Raw genomic sequence first — 18,557 nt, 5'->3', positions numbered from 1 at the left:
TTATTCATACATTCGGCTTTACGGCTTTTCGAGCGATAATCGCGTCGCACTTTCGCTTCGCGACCAAATCAGAGGCAGGTTTTACAACCCTTTCCCAATTCACCACTTTGCGGACGTTCCCGCTACGCTGTACTTCCGTTTCCAAGTACTTTCACGTCTTACCGTATTACTCGCTACCGAACGCACATTCTCCCAGAGACACGACTCGACCTCTACGCGTCCCTTAGCCCTGTGCGCAATGTGTACACTACCTCGGTACGCAATAAGCCCCTCGTAACATTTTTACGATCGAACCAGCGTTGGATATGAACTTGCTTCTTCGGGATATCAGGGGCCGTCACTTTTTCTTTGCTAAAAAAATACTCTTCGTCTGAAAATCATCTTTGAGAGAGCGAAGTGAAAGAAAAAACAAATGAAATACAGCAGCGAGCGACGAATCATCGAAAACTGTAACAACGATAGCGATTGGTAAAAATTCCGAACACTCGGAATATTTATTTCGTTGCAGATACAGATGTATTTTTCCTCACGCCTAAAGTAGGTACGGCCTAGTTTTACTACTTCCTCTCCGCCCCGTCGCGAGTATAGGGTGCAAAGGTCGTCCCGTCCCTATCAACGTAGAAGCGGTGGCCACAAAAACAGCCAACTATTTTATAGTTCCTTAAAAGCGGGCGAATTCGTAGACGTGCCTTTGACCCCCGGGTGTTACTTAGTCGCGTGTACGTATACGGGAACGAGTATCCGAGTCCGTCCATACAAATGTGACGTGCTCGAGTATGTACGCCCTGGTAGTGTATAGGTGGAATAGGTACGGCGTACATGTGGCGTCAGCTTACGATCCGGAGGCTAATGCATTTTTACGGGGGTTAAAATCATTTATAAGCTATAAATGAGGATTATTGAGCCGTCAGGGTTGAGATGGCCCCCTTACGTCCCAATAAAAGTACACTTTGTCACCGCTAGACAACGCCACCTGGATCTCCCCCTCAGTACTCCCCCGCTTTGGTTCGCCGTTCTCGGCCTATTCTCTCCTTTATCTCTTATTTACAACTCTTTTATTTGCCGATTCCATTTCAATCAGACTCGGTAATGGGACGCCTAGAAAAGCCGAGAGGCATTTCTAGCGGTCTTCGGCTATTCTCGATGTACCGCGGGGACCTTCTCACTCGAGCGGCGCATCGCGATTCTAATTTATCTGGAGGAATTGCTATCAATTCCTCGCGGATAATTGAGTCCGTCATGTATTTTTGCCCAACGTTGATTAACTTTAATGCGATTTTCGTGCACGTGCCGTCTTCAAGTCGTAGGGATTTCGATTGAAGAAAAATTGAAAAATAAAATTGGCTCGCCGGACCGGTGCGTGGTCGACGGGGGTAACAACGTGGCTCCGGCGGAACGCCGGAAGTGATATATAAGTCTCGAGCGTCGAATGGAGCATGACCGGCAACCGCGAGTGGCAGCGCTAAAAACAGCCACCATAGTTTCCTATAACCCGGAAATAAAAATAGAACTGAAAGTCTACGACAATCGGCTTCCGCGAATGAGTTTTTCCCTATTTGCAGAGGCTATTTGGCTTTTAACTGTAATTGGAGATAATTGAAAGGGACGAACGGAGGCTGAGAGAAAATTCAAACGTAGGCTAGCGATTGCAACGATGGTTTTACGACAGGAAGTCTTTTATCAGATTGCCAGGAGAGAACGCTCTGTGAGTTTCTCATTTCGAACCATTATATCTTCGGATGGACGGAGGTATGCAGGTTGGCTTTTAGGCCACTCACGTTCGCAGATGAACGATGCGCTTCGACCTCCCGCTATAATAATTTTCTAAATTTTCAACCCTGTCCCGTTCGCCCTCGATATAATCCAAAGGAGTTTCATCTTCGGTAAAGCGTTCGAAAAATCATTAAGAACGAATTACTCAGACGTCTGGATTACTTAGCCATGAAACAATCTTTCCGTAAATATCCCTGGCGCGGGGTGGAGAGATTCATGTCAATCGCAGTAACTATCAGAGCCTGCAGCGATATAACCATGGCAATATTCAAATTCATCTTGTGACGGAGCGATGTCGGCTTGGTATAGATTGCTAGCCTCGGGGGCTGTAGCGGAGCTGAGAATCACAATAATTCCGGCACTGGCCCGAATCCTGTTTCTGTTTACACCGATCACTCGTCATATTATTCGCGCATATATACGACGCGCACGATATTCCGGTATATCGCGAGAATTTTTCTTCGCTGGTGCACACGACCTCGTTTTCGAAATTCCAGAAATCGAATCGAGTCGTGGGAGCATACGGAGGTACTTTGAATAATAAATGAACGTCGACTCTCCGACGTGTATTCGTCCAATTCTCATTATTTCAAATTCGATTCCATCTCTCCTTTTGTGGGGAAGTAACCGAATCGTTGAAAAAAACGAGGTGGCGCGGAAGGTTTTAAAGATTAGCAATTCCAATATGACCGTGGGCAGGTTTTCGTAAAACAATGTTGAAGATTACAAAACGTGCTCTTGTGGGGGAGGGGGGGGGGGGGGGGGGGGGCGGGGATCGCATTGAGGACGATCATTGTTCGACACAATAATATTTGTCACCGAAAATAACGCTCAAAAACCAGGACGGAATAGAGAGGTGGATGACGCTGGGTATACCCATTCAAACGCAGACAATGCGAGAGATTCATCTGGCTGCCCATTTCCATCCCATTCCATCTTATCCCATCCCATCCGCTCTGCCCCATCCCATTCCATCTAGTGTTCCATTCGCGTGACACGCGGTAAATTAAAAACTCGGTTTCTTCTTCGCTGCCCTTTTTCCCCCATGGCAAGTTACAGCGATCGGAAGGGATCGGCTCTACGAGAGTATATTGCCCCGTATTCTTCATCCGAGCATGTATACATGAAAAATCTCGGCTCGGTTGTACAACGTATTACCCAAGAGGCTTTCCGCTGTAATGCCAGCGCCTTCGATGATTCTTTCTTTTCCGAGGTACAATGCAGTCGGCATAATGATATTCATCCCATCGATTTGGGTATTCTTTTTTTTCTTCTAAATTCCGACGGATTGATCAAAGTTCTCACTCTCCGGCGCACGAGGATGATCGAGCCGCGGATTCGAGTCGCGGTGTACGGGGGACAAATTCATCGTCGAAGTATACCGAGGAGACGTTTTCGGTGTTCTATGTATAGCGAACAATTCCATCGGCAACGCCAGCTGCGGTGAGTTCGGTTCGGTTTGGCAGCAAGCCCCGGGGGCCCGTCGCGCCATTTCACCCGCAGTCTGCCGATATAACCCCCCCCCCCCCACATTCACTTCCACCCCGTGTACCCCAACCTCCAAAATATCTCATTCCCGAAGGCCCCGAAGGCCTCGATGGATTACAAACCTATCCATTACATCCGTCTTTCTTGAATAGTACTTCGAACGCCGATGACGTAACGTGCAAAAGCGCGGGGTGGTTTGGCGACGCGCAAGATTTTCAATTCGCTCGGGCTCGGCGTGATCGTTCGCCGCCAAACAAAGAGAGCCCTTCATAAAAGCAACGCGGATTATTCACGCCTTCGAATATTCGAATGTTTCACATATTTTTCATCATATCCGCTATGGAAATCGATAATCGGAGATGTACGTACCTACACTCCGAAGCGTTATATTTCGCCGCGGATATGAATACGCGGGATGAAAATTGGCGGCGCGGGGTACGAGGTAGACTGAAAATTTGATGACCGCCAAAAGTAGTCACTTGATTCGACAAACTTGACAAGCGTGACAATGACAAGCTAGATGTACGAGGTGCGTTGCACACGTCGCGCTTCATCGAGATTATCATTCACACCTGCAGAACGTACATTTGCGTATAAGAGACCGGTTGAAAAGGTGCTCGAGTTTAAGATTTTGCGTCGACGATTCAACACCTTTTCGAAAATCATTATTTTTTTCAACATCGATCATTTGCCGATCAGTGCTACTACCGTCTCAGAAATTTTCACCAATGAAATTAAAACGTGAGCCACAATATTTTTCAACCGAACATGAAAACGCGACGATCATTTCGGATGAAATTCACGAGTATGCGAATATTTTGTACGAATCTTTGTTGTTGATTTTGAACCCTTTCATTCGAATACACACCATTGCGCGGTAAAAGTATGGACGGATGAATTTTATACGCGATAAATAATTTCGCGTGCAATAATTCGTGTGTGTGGAACATAAACAAAAACAACGATGGTATATGAATTATAAGTCAAGTTCGCGTTTGCCGAATCATCCTTCGATACGTGGCAACACGATCGTAGATTAGCGACGTAGATGAAGGAACGTAACGAAATTTTAGAGCTTTTCTTTTTTTTTTTTGGCTCGACGAAAAAACTTCGAAGGGGAAAAACATATTCTCGGTTTCCGTACGTGTATTGTGTACACGGTTGTATAGGTGGGTATGTAATAGGGGTGTGCATTATGTGAGAGGTAGGTAGCGTACGCAGTCCGAGGGTTTCTCTTTTGGAAATATGAAGCTTGAAAAACGGCGCCAAGACATCGCTACGCTGGTACTATTTCATTTCGTCGTTCCGATTCACAGTAAGGGAGGAAGCTACCCTTAACAGCGATGTAGCCAACACCGGCAACACCTCTTAGTCTAATTGGAAAGCAGGTTCTGGTAGAAATTGAAAATTGCTATTGCAAATTGCAAGCTGCTTTAGATGCTGCTGCAGAATTCTCTCGTTGAGATTTTCGCGCGAACGACGTAATATAACTCGTTGTATATAAGGTAGCGCCGTTACAAGCGCGTATACATAGCGCGTAAAAAGATTCGGAGTTTTGTCTCGTTCGCACGCGGGAAACGTTGCAGCTGCAGCGCTTTCGAGTCGCGGTTATATACTTCGGTGACGGAGCTAAGGGGTATAATCGCGAGGATTCACCGCTCTACGTTCTTCATACCCTGGCCACCATTCTTTTCCGGAGTTGTTAATCGTGGCATTCTTCGGGAAATTCTATACCGAACCCGGCTGGAAACCGCGTCGCGGCTGCCACGGCTGGCTCCTATCGGTGTTCGTAAAAACTTCACCCCAACAGACGACTCCGGTCAATATCATCGAATGCGAACACCGCTCCGTTATACTTCGCGTTTGAAAGGAGGCGGGGGACGCCGTTGCCAACCCTCCCCTCGAATCGACGAAGTGAGAATCGGAGCTTCTTAAAACAGCATTAATTTCCTACGCGGCATTTGTCTTGCGGCGTTTATGCTTCATCAAGTATGAAAGCTTCGCGCGATGACGAGGAACCTCGCTTATTTAAGCGAGTGTGTGTGTGTATGCAAAACGTTGCACGGTATAGGTGCCTGCAGCGGGGTATGAAAATACCTAGCGCGGTAACGCGGGAGGGATCGGGATACGGAGGGATGTAAGCGCGAGACAATTTTGAAGCAAACGAAGGCAAACGGGAACACGGACGGTTGGGCGTCGACGAGCACGTAATCAAAAGTGGTGCGCTCGTTACCGAGATTAAGAATATTTTATCGCCGATATTTAATTAAATGATAAAATGTTACGGTCTGGAATTTATAAATTCATTTTGGGGCGATGAGGGGGGGGGAGGGGTGGTGGGGTAAGGCGCGTAGGGGGAAAAACATAGAGGCAGAGAAGGCGAATGAAAGCGGATGGAGAAAAAGGTGCGCCGTTATACGGAGTCGGGGGAGTACAGAGAGAGAGAGAGAGAAGGGGGTATTCCGCTTAATACGCCCCTGTTTACATAATATGCGCTCCTCTCGAGCCAGGACCGCTCCGGATCCTAACAGCTAAAAGAAAATGTACACTCGCTGATTATGATTACGATACTAGAGGCCATATTATCAGAGCCGAGTATATAGCGAGGCTTTTCGCGAAAGCAGATACGCCGTGGTATCTGTAAGCAATGCGGATGTACAACATGACAACACCCGCGTAACACCGCGTCGAGCTTTCAAGCTATATCGCGTGGATTACGCTTCGTGTATTCGCCGGCGATGCAACGAAGACGATCGAGCGTCTGGCGTTTCGCGGTGCGGAGACGACGAAACGGAAATCGAATAAAAGAACACAGACCTACCCCACCGGGAGCGGTGAATCGAAAGTGAGCCGTGTGTTTGGTAACGTAAAGTAACGTAAAGTTTGCGAAAGTCCAAATTGCAGAGACAGGGGTGCTGCAGAAAACTGAGCGAACTAACCAGCAAATAATTACAGTGCCCTACATATCGCACCCTCACCGCCTCCGAGGTACGTAATTGGACATTCTCGAAGTTAAACTGTCAAATAAATTCCAGCGCTACTCTTCAATTCCAAGCGAGCGAGGGGTAGGAGAAAGTGGGGGCAAATGCTAGCCTACAGTTTGCAGAATGGCTTCAGTCTTTACCGGTGGGTAACGTATGTTGCGCAATAATTATCTCGGTCGCGGGAGTTGGGGTGTGTTTTAATCACAGGAGACCGTAGTCGGTAGGCTCGGGTGCCCCCGCGCGGAACCCCCGGAACCCCCGGAACCGCCGGAACCCCCCGTGCGGCCCCCGCGAAGCCTACGGTGAGTAGTTTAAGCGTCGTCGACTCGCGGAATGCGAATTGAGAGATAAAACGGGAAAGTTGTGCGGAGCCGAGGAGCGCGCGGGTCCCTCTAATTTTCTTCGGAGTTCAGCTATGTGAACTACATTATGGAATAATTGCGTTGGTCGTTATACGTGAGCCGTTCGTGTGGATTTCAAGTTATACCCCCGCGGTTCCCGTCCCACTCCCCCCGTCCCTCTGCCTCTTTCTACAACCTTAACCACCCTTTCGCGGCCCCCGCCCGAAGGACATCGGGGTAAGCTCCGAGCCCACCTCCCCCGGCGGGTCTAATGCCGAAAGATGCGAGCAATTCTGAATAGCACTTTGAACAAGTTCGATGGCGTTCGAGGAAATTGAAATCCTAATGTCCTCCTTTACTTCACCGGCTGTACGGGCTGCCACGAGCGGAAACCCGTATCCCGGATTCCCGTCAAGGGCGAAAGGACGTTTGATCTTTGTTTACGGATAGAAGCAAGCCGCTCGATCGGTCCTCAAAAATATCCGCGGATGCAACCGAGATTCAAAATTTACGAGGATCCCAAAGAACGCACCTGACCGTCCGCCCGACGATCGGAAGTATTCGGTAATTGGGTGGATGTAATAAATAAGGTGAAAGTGACGGAGTTACGCGAGTTGGGAGATTCGAGAAATGCGCGTATACTTGAAGATTTTCAGCAGGAAATGTCCGTGTAATTGTGTCAGTTTAAACGTGGTGCGCAATTGCACTACCGAGAATCAGACCTATTCATAAGCTATCATTGCCACACTTCTTCCTGTACCCCCGGCCCGCGCGATGATCCCTCCACCTCGACCGGCGCTCGCGTGCCGCCCCTTCGCGAGATTACTGGGCTATTCTCAGAGCTGAATGTTTCATTAAGGCCACCCGGTATTGCTCTTAGATAACTCCGTAGAGTCAAATGAAATTTCTCTGCGATTTTACCGTACGCCGTTACCCTTACCAATATCCTACTCGGCTGAGATAGAAAAATGGAAGAAGTGAAAAGTTCGACTTCATTTTTCACCTCCGATGAGACGAGGTGTGATACACTTCGGCGAATCTTCACGTTTCCCGCGATATTCATTATCCTGATTCGTCCCAACTCGTCCCGTTGAAATACGTTAGCGCAAGGTGGTGGTGGTATAGGAATATCGAATCCGAACAAACGAAAAAGTAAGCAGGTGAAGTTACATCGCGTACAAGAGCGTCTTCGTAGTTATAAAATTCGGTGGATAGCGCGTGGCCTAGATCGAGACGAAGTTGAAGCTTGAAATAGTGAATCTTCATTCGCCGTTTTCCTATTCCTGTACGTACGAGTGTAGGAATACGGTGAGCGGTGTCTGCAGCCGTCTGCCGAGCTCATCCCTGCGATCTTCAATTAATGAAACTCGGGTGCAGTCGCGTCGCATGTCAAATAAATATGTCTCCTGCCCCTTTTACTCCGCTCCGAGAGGTGGATGGGACGCTCGGAGGTTTGATCCAGAGCGGAATCGTGTGTACTCGCTCGGCTGTGCTCGTGACGTCCCGACGTCCCCCGCTACGGTGTATACGTACGTACGTACCTACCTACGTACAACTGCAGCTACGCCGTTCGTACTATCGCTACCCTTACCACCTCTTAGCAGCCGAGTCTCCTACGATTTCTACGGGTTCTTGACTCCCCGAATGAGCGACGGTAATTTCTTCGTTTATCAGAACTTTCTTCCCTCGGTTACTTTGTTCATTCCCTGCACACCGCTAGATCCATGCGACGAATTTTCCTGTTTTTTTTTTTTTTTTTCTCTTCTCCTCTCGATAATAACGAAACCTTTGAACGAAGGTCGATAACGAGGGACGATCGCACGTCGTAACTCGGTAGGAAATCTGAAGAGTCGTCGCCGGGTGACGGTGAGAGCGTAGAGAAAGTTCGAGCGTATCGTACGCGTCTTTGATATAAGGTGGAAGGGTTGCGGGTGAGGAGGTCGCCGGAGGAGTAATAAAGATCTTGATTAACATTGCTCGGTAACGTCGTCGTCTCATCAACGAACACCGTGGGTTTTTTATTTTCTATATTTCTGAAAGGAACGTTGAAAGAAACAGAGTTGGCCAAAAGTAGTAGGATGTATAAGCCGAAACGTCGCTGTTGGCGGGTGTCTCCCGTCCTAGCGCGGCGGGGACCGGCGAGACTTCTTTATTCTTATTAGCCCAACAGTGATTTCTGAAAAATTAAAATTGCCTAAGGAGGTATCATTTGCCCCCTTCCTCCTTCCCTTTAGCCACCCACTCCTCCTCGTCTCCCCGCTCATCTCCGCCGCCTACCCTCAGCCTCTGGTGGATCTCCTACGCTCCACTTTGGTTATAGGCGTCCTTCTCATGCCAAGCACTTCTTCGCCTTCTGCCAACCAGCCAGCGAGCCCAACCAACCAACCAGCCGGGAGTTCTCCCTCTGATGTTGCTCCTCCAGATAAGTGGTCGGCTCTTGGGTTGCCCGCCCGCGGCACTATCGGATACCTCGTGCCGTCCTCCTTCCCGGTGAGCTCGCGTTCAGTCCTTCTCTTGTTTACATTTTATTTTATGTCGTGGGTTCTTCATTATCTTTTGTATATCTCTCGGAAAAAAATTTCGGAGTGGATGCGATATTCCGCCCGTCTACCCGCCCGCGCAAATAAACCCTTACAATTTCCACCCGCGCCGAACGGTAAAAGTTGCCGGAAATCGAGGTATACCTATACAGCCACATCCCGCGAACCAAGGTCTCGACGATCGCGCTTCCGCCTCTCGTCGATCTCTTCGTTCGGCTGCACCACTCGTTGTGATCGCTCACGTGTGCCTCCTACACCGCATGTATACACTGAAGGAAAAACTAAGCAAACTCCCCAAGTCGCCGCGTAAGAGCGCGCATTCTTTAATCCGACGCGAAAGCGGAAAGGCTCGAACCCTCGAAATATACCGGAGTGAGCAGGGAAGCGTCAAAAGCGTTCGTTGATGTTCCAACCCTCTCCCTCTCCCTCTCCCTCTCCCTCTCTCCCTCGGCCGTCGCCCCCCTCCGTCGTACGCCGAGATCGGCGTTAGAGTTTCACCCGACATTCCGCAGTCGATCGGAAGCTTTGACTTCGCGCAACAAGCCGAGGGAATGCCGGAGCCTAGGAGGGTGTTTCCTATCAAACGTTTCGGCTGCCTCGGAATGCGCTCGTTTCACCCATCGCTCGATCCTTTCCCTTATCCTCCGGTAAACCAAGGTAACGGCTCCCACCCCCGAACGGGGGCTCCTTTTCCGATAGACAAATTGATTTGAAATTTCGGTGGTCTCGCACCTAATCTGAACAGACCGCAAGACTTAATCAGACACCTCGGCCACCTATCCACTCGTGTAACACCGTCATTCCATCGAATTCACTTGGGAATTCAGCCGAGCTATGCCGTCGGGAATCCCGGCAACCGCCATTCACGTCAAATTGATAATTGAATAGATTCCGATACGGCACTACGCGTAGTTATTATTTACATATTCTCGACTTTCGTGAGATCGGCGCTTCGGATCGTTTTGGTCCAAAGATCGGCCATTATCATATCGCCGTTCAACAATGGTCGATAAATTTTCTATTCTATCTCGCTCGGAGATCGGTAATTATTTCCTTGAATAAAATGGGGGAAAATAAAATAACGAAAAAACTTTATTATTCCGTTCGGATTCGTACCGCCGATCTGTTAATTTGTAAGTAAAAAAAAAAGCGAACAGCTTGACTTCCTTCGCATTTTTCTTTTCTTTTATTCTATTTTGTTTTATTTTATTTTTTTTTGTTTTATTCCGCACCCGTTCAACGCACGTTGTACCTACGGTATGTTTAACATTAAAATACAATGGCTGACTCAGTGTGGGCACACAGAGATCATAAATAACTTTAATCGGGATCGCTAATTGCAGATCGTATATACGCTTACTAGCTATACACTCGTATACCTGGCAAAGCGTTGCTCTCATTGGAAAGCGGACGTTAATATGAACTGAAACAGCATAACTTGCGTCGGTGTGCAAACAACTGCGCGTCGCATCGTAAGAATATTTTTTCAAAAACTGATGGAAAACGCCGACGTTGATCGGAAATGATAGAGCGAAGACGACTCCTCGGATTGTTATTTATTCACATTCGCGGTTCGGTCGGACGGTGAATTTATATTCATCACTTGCGTTCTTTTCGCCGAATTTGAATCGAAAACGAAAAAACGGTAAAACAACGTATGGCGAAGCAACGAATGGGAAAATAATTAAAATTAATTCGCGAGTAAAGAGAGCGTGAAGATAATGTAATATCATGGATATGTCGTAGTTTGACATATCTATGGTAATACGATGTGATTGCCTACAAATACCAAAAATAAACTAAATCTTTCTAGCGACTTTACCATACACGTTACGTAACGCTGCGAATCGCGAGATCTTGAAATTTTTTGTCGCCACCAAGATTCCTCGTTGTGTATCTTCTTTTTTGGTTTTTGCACGAACAAATACGTCAATCTATTGATTTTCGGCAGTTGATCGATGAGCCAAAGACTCAAAGGTTTCAAATCCACGCACGAATTTCATTAACGAGAATTAATATTCAAACGAAGGTGGTCGCATCTGACACATGATTGAAGACTTATTAATAATAAAATTATTTTTATTATTTTTGTAGCTTTTGCCGAAGAACGATTGATTTTCTCTACATCGTGTGACAGCGTAAGTTGAAACTGTTTTTGCGAAAATAAATGAAGAAAAATCATAGCCTGTAATTTATATCGGTATATTGAGGCATTATAAAGTACTCGTGTACAAGTATGCGCAGAATGTTACGCCATCGAGGTAATGAACTCATCAGATATATAGGAATATGATTGACATGAATAGCTTGCGAGGAAAAACTAGGGATCCGGTTAGCATAATTAGCGAACCATAAATTACCGAGAAGTGTATTTTAAATAAAAATTATTCACATTTACGATGCAGATTGAAACGTTAAATCGTAAAAGCAATCAGCATCTATTTACGCGATTCTTCGAGTACTCAATACACCCAGTGCGGTGTGCTCTGCGCTTGATAATTTTTATATTTTCATGTTTTCTCCAACGAAATTATACGAAGAAAAATAATCATCGGCGGGTAATTATGCGAAATAAATCGAACGACGTACATCACGATTCCGGCACTTCCGCCAAATTTTCTAGTCCACATTTCGCGGATCATGGAGCACCCATCGAAGGGAACAACGCAGTCTACTTTTCGGATGGCGGAGGTCAATGAGAATCAATTATACATGTACCACCGCGTCTACTCGGCGCGTGTATGTAACGATATTATACGCTAAAATACACCGAAGACGTCGTACTCGTTCGAAATTTTTCGACGCTGCGAATCGCGTTAACGACAAAAATGAGAAATAAAGAATAACGAACGTTGATTCAAATGTGGAAACCGGTTGACGGAAAGGATGCATATCACGAATCGAGTGACGCGGCGCACCTGAGTTCAAACCTCTCACCGTTTGAAATACATGCAATGCGCGGCAGGTATTTCCCTGTAAAAGGTAATAAGATAAAGGTAGGGGAGGTTCCGTCCGTCCGTCCGTTCGTTCGTCCGTCCGTCCGTCCGTTCGTCACTGCGGTCTACCTACAACGCGGGTAGGATAAACATCAATTTATGCGAAATGGCATGAGTTTTTCCTTAGCGCTTACAGATAATGAATGCGTCCTATCGTACATAAGCTTGTAAGGAATATATGAGCCATAATGACCTTCTTATTATGGTTAACCAGCCACTAACTACGAAGGAGCAATAATTAAGTACACATTATGCGAGCTGCGTGTACGCACAAATGCGCACTCACGCGTCAAGTTTCCCAAGATATCCCTTATGGGCCATCCACATCGTACGCGGGGCCATATGCGGGGCCTGCTCGCTACTTCATATGTCCATCCGTAAAACGTAATTTCCTTTCCTTCGGGTGTACAGACGTACGTACACGCTAACGCTTACCCAACATCTTCGGTATAGGTATATAACGGTGGGCTTTGCCACGGTTCATATATACATGTACATATGTAATATCGGAGGTACGCATCTTTACGCATCTTCACGTGGCGACGCATAATTATTCAATGAGTTCATACGTTCCGATTAATATCGCTGATTACGACCATCGCAATTATCATTAGCATAGGACGGACACAACCGATGTAACAGCTATCGAATACGACGAACGCGACTGCGTTCGCTCACGAGCGGAGGTACGTTGAAGAAAGTCTGTTACGTTCGGAGTAATGCTCCGTGGCCAACGCACCACCCGAAAACGTAGTAACCGCGACAATGCACAACATATATTCATTACTCCCATTATCTAGCGTTCTACACAATCATTGTCGTTCGCCGTTGTACCTTTTTAAATGAGAAAAATCAGCGACTATCGCCATTTTCAGGTAGCTGATCGATTATATTCGAGTGTCCCAATAAAAAAAACCCACTCGAGAACGCTGAAAACGCTAATGTTTCGTCTACAAGAAGATGGGTATATTTCATCAAATTCCGAACAAGAATTGAAGATGATTCGAGGACTTCAAACCCTGATCTGACTTCCACGTCGGAATAAACAGACTTTTGCCGAATGTCTTTCGGAGATAAATTATTGTTGCGCGATATATTTATAGGCAAACACGTTGAGCGAACGGTTCGCGCCCTTTTCGTGTCGCGTTGTGCGGCGTGCGTATGGGTGTCCTCGTTCGGTTAGATACCGCGAGGAATCCCACCGCAACCGGTACACCATAAAACTTATCAATATTAATTAAAAACGTGATGCCGGAGTCTCGGTAACCCTTCCTTCCGCCGAAATCCACACCGCCCCCCGCTTTCCCCGACACTTCGGTAACGCTTATCGCCCGGCCACGGCCGCGTTAGCAAGGCAAACATTGTGAAAAAGCGAATGACTTCTGCGTCATTATCTGCTATCAATCTCTGCCCATAACCAGATCCCCCGTTGTACCCCTTGTCCCCCCCCCCCCCCCCCCCTCGTCCCACCGCCGGCGCAGCGTCAACGAAGGAAGGGCTTCTCCGAAAGGGACGCGGCGAGCCGAGTAGCTGGCTGCTCGGGGATGAATATTCATGCTCGCGCCACCGTCGGTCGGTCCGTCCGTCCGTACATCCCCCGATGGTGCGTCAGTGGTGATCAACCAATGACGTGAACGTGTATTAATGACAACGAGCGATGTTAAATGATACAACCCTTGCCTTCGCCTTGACGGTTAAGGCGACCGTGACGCGAGGCGTCGTTAACGAAAGCCGTACCGAGGAGTTCCTCAAACACTGTTGCAGAAATGAGACTGCCGGCTATAAGCGGGTGTGTTCCTCACTTTGGTATCACGCAGACGTGGGATAAATCATTCTCGCTCTGGTATATATCTATTATAAATGGTGTGTTATCCTCGTACTAGGAATCGTTCATCCTACCGACGCTAACTTAGGTATAAGCTCGGAGATTCTGAGATATTGTCGAATTAATTCATTCCTCGATTTATTTTTCACCCGCTCGTAATTACGTCGTTAAATCAGGTATTAATTGTAATAATTCCGGGTGAAAGGCGGCGAATCCCGTCGGATGAACAAATCTGAAATCGTAACTTTTGAGAAAGTCAGTTTGTCCATATTATAATTATTCAAAACCGTGAAACGTTTGAATAACACGCTCAAATTATCGCTGATTTCGTTACTCGAAGAGAAAATCCGTACAAAACGAGTCAAAAACTCGAACGTCGTCCCAAGTATATAGACTGTGAATTAAAATACCAACCCATACAGTCCTGGGAGGAAGAAGAGAATGAGCATCACTGCTTGTAAGACATCGCCCGATAAGGCTTGTAATGACCGGTCTTCCCAATCCCTGTACAGTCTCACTACGTTTAATGTCTTTTGATAAAATGATAAAGCGTGCTAATTATAAGAAGTAATAATAATGATAACTGTACGAGGTTATATCGCGAGTCCCCCTGCGCAGTTACATTCCGAATGGCAAGGATCTTCGCTACCGCGTTAAAAATCGTCATCGGCGGAGCGATCGTGGAGGGAAAGAGAAAAAATCCAATTTACACCGCTGCATTTTCAGAGAGGTACAATAACGTGCCTTGGTACATCGATTCTCCACGAGCAGCGCAACTTTGATTCGTAGATTTATGGAAAACACCGTACAGCCTCTTTCGACCGTACGGATTAATATCAAAAAATATTTGACATATCATTAGTGGTTCATTTCCGTTGTTCAAGTTTTTCCACATACGAGCGTTGCTACGCCGTTAGAATAAATGTGGGATGTGTACATTTACTTGATATACATGTATTTCCAACGTATGTAATATTATTTAGTACTGCAGCCAGCATTGAACGAGTCAGATTACATCCCACAGTCAAATATTCCGTTGAAAATTAAATCGGATATTACACTCGGTTTGGAAAAAAAGGGAAGCTGAAAAAAGTTAAAAAACGAAAAGAGAGGGAAGGAAAAAAAACAACTCGCATTTGCCGCGATATGAGCGAGGTTGCATCTGAGGAATTTCCCTCTTGAGGGATTTAATGAGTGCGCGACGAGAAAAGGGATACGAGTAGAAAGAGGCGGCGGTGGAGGAGAAAGAGGAAAAGGAAAACGAAGGATAGACGGTTGCCGCCCTGCTTGCTTGCTACTCGCTTGAGCTTCACGAATATTATATGCATTTTACTCGTTTCCCGATTTACGCTTGCTCGTATTACCACGAGTACGAATATTTCGTTATTTTATTTAGAGCATAACCAAATGGTGAACGAACTCGGATCGCAGAAAGCCCGTTCCACGAAAAAAGATTAGAGTAGGAAAAAATAAAAATCGAAGGAAATTAAAATGAAATAATATACGAATGTATAGATGAAGCTGCAGACGTACACCGACCGTGTTCATAAGTGAAATATGTAAACACGACGATATCTGATTTAGGTTCTCGCAAAATATCCCGAGTCGAATTTACAGCAGCGCCACAGCAGAGGTGGGGGGATCGCATCGACCGGCCACGATCTGTCATGATCCACGGCGTGTTTACCGAAAATATTGAAATCTATATGTCGATAATATCGTAAAAACCACGAGTGATGTTGTTATTTTGGTGCAAGGAATGATATGGTGAATTAAATAGGATAGGATGATCTCCGTCGATGACAGAGTAAACACTTGCCATTAATGCATTCGAAAGCTGGGGTTGCTGGCCGACGGCGGGCATTCCCAGATCATCAAGAAAAGAAAGAACATTTTAATCTATATTTTTTTATTTAGGAACGGTCATTTTTATTACACGAACAAGGTGTAATATTAAAAACACAATGACTGAAAGTATAATTTACAAAAGATGAAATCCGATCAATATTGGAATGTAGATTATTGAAAGTCCTTGAGGTTATGGTCTCAGATCGTCGGTCATGGTCTAACAATAAGGTCTTCATTTTCTTTGCTGGTGTTTCCGAGTTTTCCAGATTGTAAAAAACTTTTACTGGAGGCTTGTCCATGAAACTCCGTTTCCGATTCAAAGCAATTTCACCGGCCGTTACAAAGTTTGGAGAAAGGATTCGATTACTGGAAGTAGATGGTTCTGAATTCCCTAAATCCTCTTTTTGGTTTTCATCCAAATCATCATCAAAATCATCGCATTGCAATATTGAATTTGATTGATTGGCTTTGGAGGAAGTAGCCGCATGGGTTATTCCTCCCATGGTTGCCCAGAATATTAAAAAATTGATCACATTGATTATGGGCGTCGGCTAGTCTAGCGAGTAGCGTCGCAGATCACTACTCAGACGTTCGAGGTTCGAGCCCGGGATGGGGAAAAGTTTTTATCTTCGCAAAATTAAAAACTTACGTCCTGGCTAATTAATATTTGCTCCCTGCCAAAAGATGGCGTGGTAGTAGGGAGAAAAAGTAGCACTTACGTCCCCCGAAAGCAGGGACGGACACGCACTCTCGAGCAGGGTAGAAAAAAAAAATCATAACAACGATGACAACAACATCAACAATAACAACAGCAACAGTTACTACAACAGAAATTACAACAACAACGACAACAATGACAACAACAACGATAATACAATAACAATAACAACAGCAACAGTTACTACACAGAAATACAACAGTAACGACAACGACGACAACAATGACAACAACAACGATAAAAACAATGACAACGTCATCAACAATAACAACACCAACACTACTGCAACAGCAACAATAACTACAACAGCAACGTCAACAATGACAATGACAACGTTACAACAATAACAATAACAACAGCAACAGTTACTACAACAAAAATACAACAGCAATGACAACGATATCAACAATATCAACACCAATACTAACTGCAACAACAACGATAACAACAATGACAACAACAATAACAAATACACAACTACAATAAACACAACGACAACGACAACGACAACAATAGTACACCGAACGTAGTCATAAGTGAAATATATAAGCACGACGCTATCCGATTTAGATTCTCGCAAAATTTCCCTAGTCGATTTTACAGCAGCGCCACAGCAGAGGTAGGGGGTTTGCATCGACCAGCCAGAATCTGCTATGATCCACGGCGTGTTTACCTCACAAAACTGACACGGCCATTCAACGATGACTTAACGATGAACAAGTCTTGTTAGCAGTCTGAAGGAGTTAGCATATAGAAGTTAGCATGCGTTTATCCTTGATGCGTCTTGTTTATTGTCCTTTTCTTAAAACACTCATTTCGAATGCATCAATAGCAAGTGTTTACTCTGTCATCGACGGAGATCATCCTATCCCATTTAATTCACCATATCATTCCTCCGACCAAAATAACAACATCACTCGTGGTTTCTACGATATTATCGACAGATAGATTCTGATATTTTCGGTAAACACGCCGTGGATCATAACAGATCGTGGCCGGTCGATGCGATCCCCCCCACCTCTGCTGTGGCGCTGCTGTGAATTCGACTAGGGATATTTTGCGAGAACCTGAATCAGATAGCGTCGTGTTTACATATTTCACTTGTAAACACGGTCGGTTTACGTACGTATACGTATATAGGCATCTTTCAAATGAAAACTCGACATTGTTTATTTTCTTTTTTTCAAATACCGTATCAACACGAACCAATGCGTTCTTTTCATTTGTGAACTTCTCAATAGATTTCCTACGTTATTTTGTTTCCTATTTCCAAAGAGCTTTGTATTCGCGGAAAGCTTCACCCACGAAGGTTGACATGATTCGACAGCGTTTCGTTAAAATTCGTTTTTCTGTTTTTCTCTTTTCCAATTATCCGATTGCGGGGGAACGATTTGACATCGTCGACGTCTCGTAAATACCGTTGAATTCAGCTGTACGTTCGGGGCGTCGATCCCTCGGCGCGGGTCGGTGTATCATTACAGGTGCGCGATAGCGAGCGATTTTGAGGGATAACTGCGTAAAAGCTGGAGAACCGATTACTCGGTGATTAGCATACAATGGGGATTACAATGCGCCAAGCGTGCACCCGGATAGCGGTGATGTTGGTGCCCTCGATGGCAGGCAGACATCACTCCGGGGCTTCTCTATCAATTGCCACCATCTCGCGCATCACCTACCGGGCGTCTACCGTGTCTAGTCGTTTAACTTAATCAGTAATCGCTAATTACTTACTCGATGCGAAGGCTCAACCGACGAGGAAACGTATGCAAATCGAATGAAATTATTGTTCTCTCACCAGCGGATAATGCGATAAGAATAAAATAAAATGGAGATTCGGAGTGGTACTCACGAGCAGCAGCAGCAACAGCAGAGGCAACAATATACCTTTACTCCGTGTGTCTAATGGAAGGAAACGTCGCTCAAGATCTTTTCCCATATTCACAATCCATTCAATTTCTCCACCGTTAATTCAACAAAGTCCTCGCAAATCTAAAATCATCGAGGATTCCGCAGGACGCGAGGTTTCAACTGCATTATTAACCGA

At 45.8% G+C, this 18,557-nt stretch overlaps 1 protein-coding gene across 1 annotated transcript in view; it reads left to right on the top strand.

Moving 5' to 3' along the window:
* LOC105684749 (kinesin-like protein KIF20B) overlaps nucleotides 1-17,043 on the top strand; it is a 43,473-nt gene extending 26,430 nt beyond the window's left edge. Inside the window, exons 2-3 of the mRNA XM_048650885.1 lie at nucleotides 16,688-16,821; nucleotides 16,873-17,043. Coding sequence (XP_048506842.1) covers nucleotides 16,688-16,821; nucleotides 16,873-17,043 — 305 coding nt within the window. The remainder of the gene's footprint in view (nucleotides 1-16,687; nucleotides 16,822-16,872) is intronic.
* Nucleotides 17,044-18,557: the final 1,514 nt, after the last annotated feature.

The sequence above is a fragment of the Athalia rosae genome, chromosome 2, assembly GCF_917208135.1.
Source record: "Athalia rosae chromosome 2, iyAthRosa1.1, whole genome shotgun sequence".
NCBI classification, from domain to species: Eukaryota; Metazoa; Arthropoda; class Insecta; order Hymenoptera; family Athaliidae; genus Athalia; species Athalia rosae.
The sequence above is the reverse complement of the archived record's forward strand: the minus strand, read 5'-3'. Positions and strand labels throughout refer to the sequence as shown.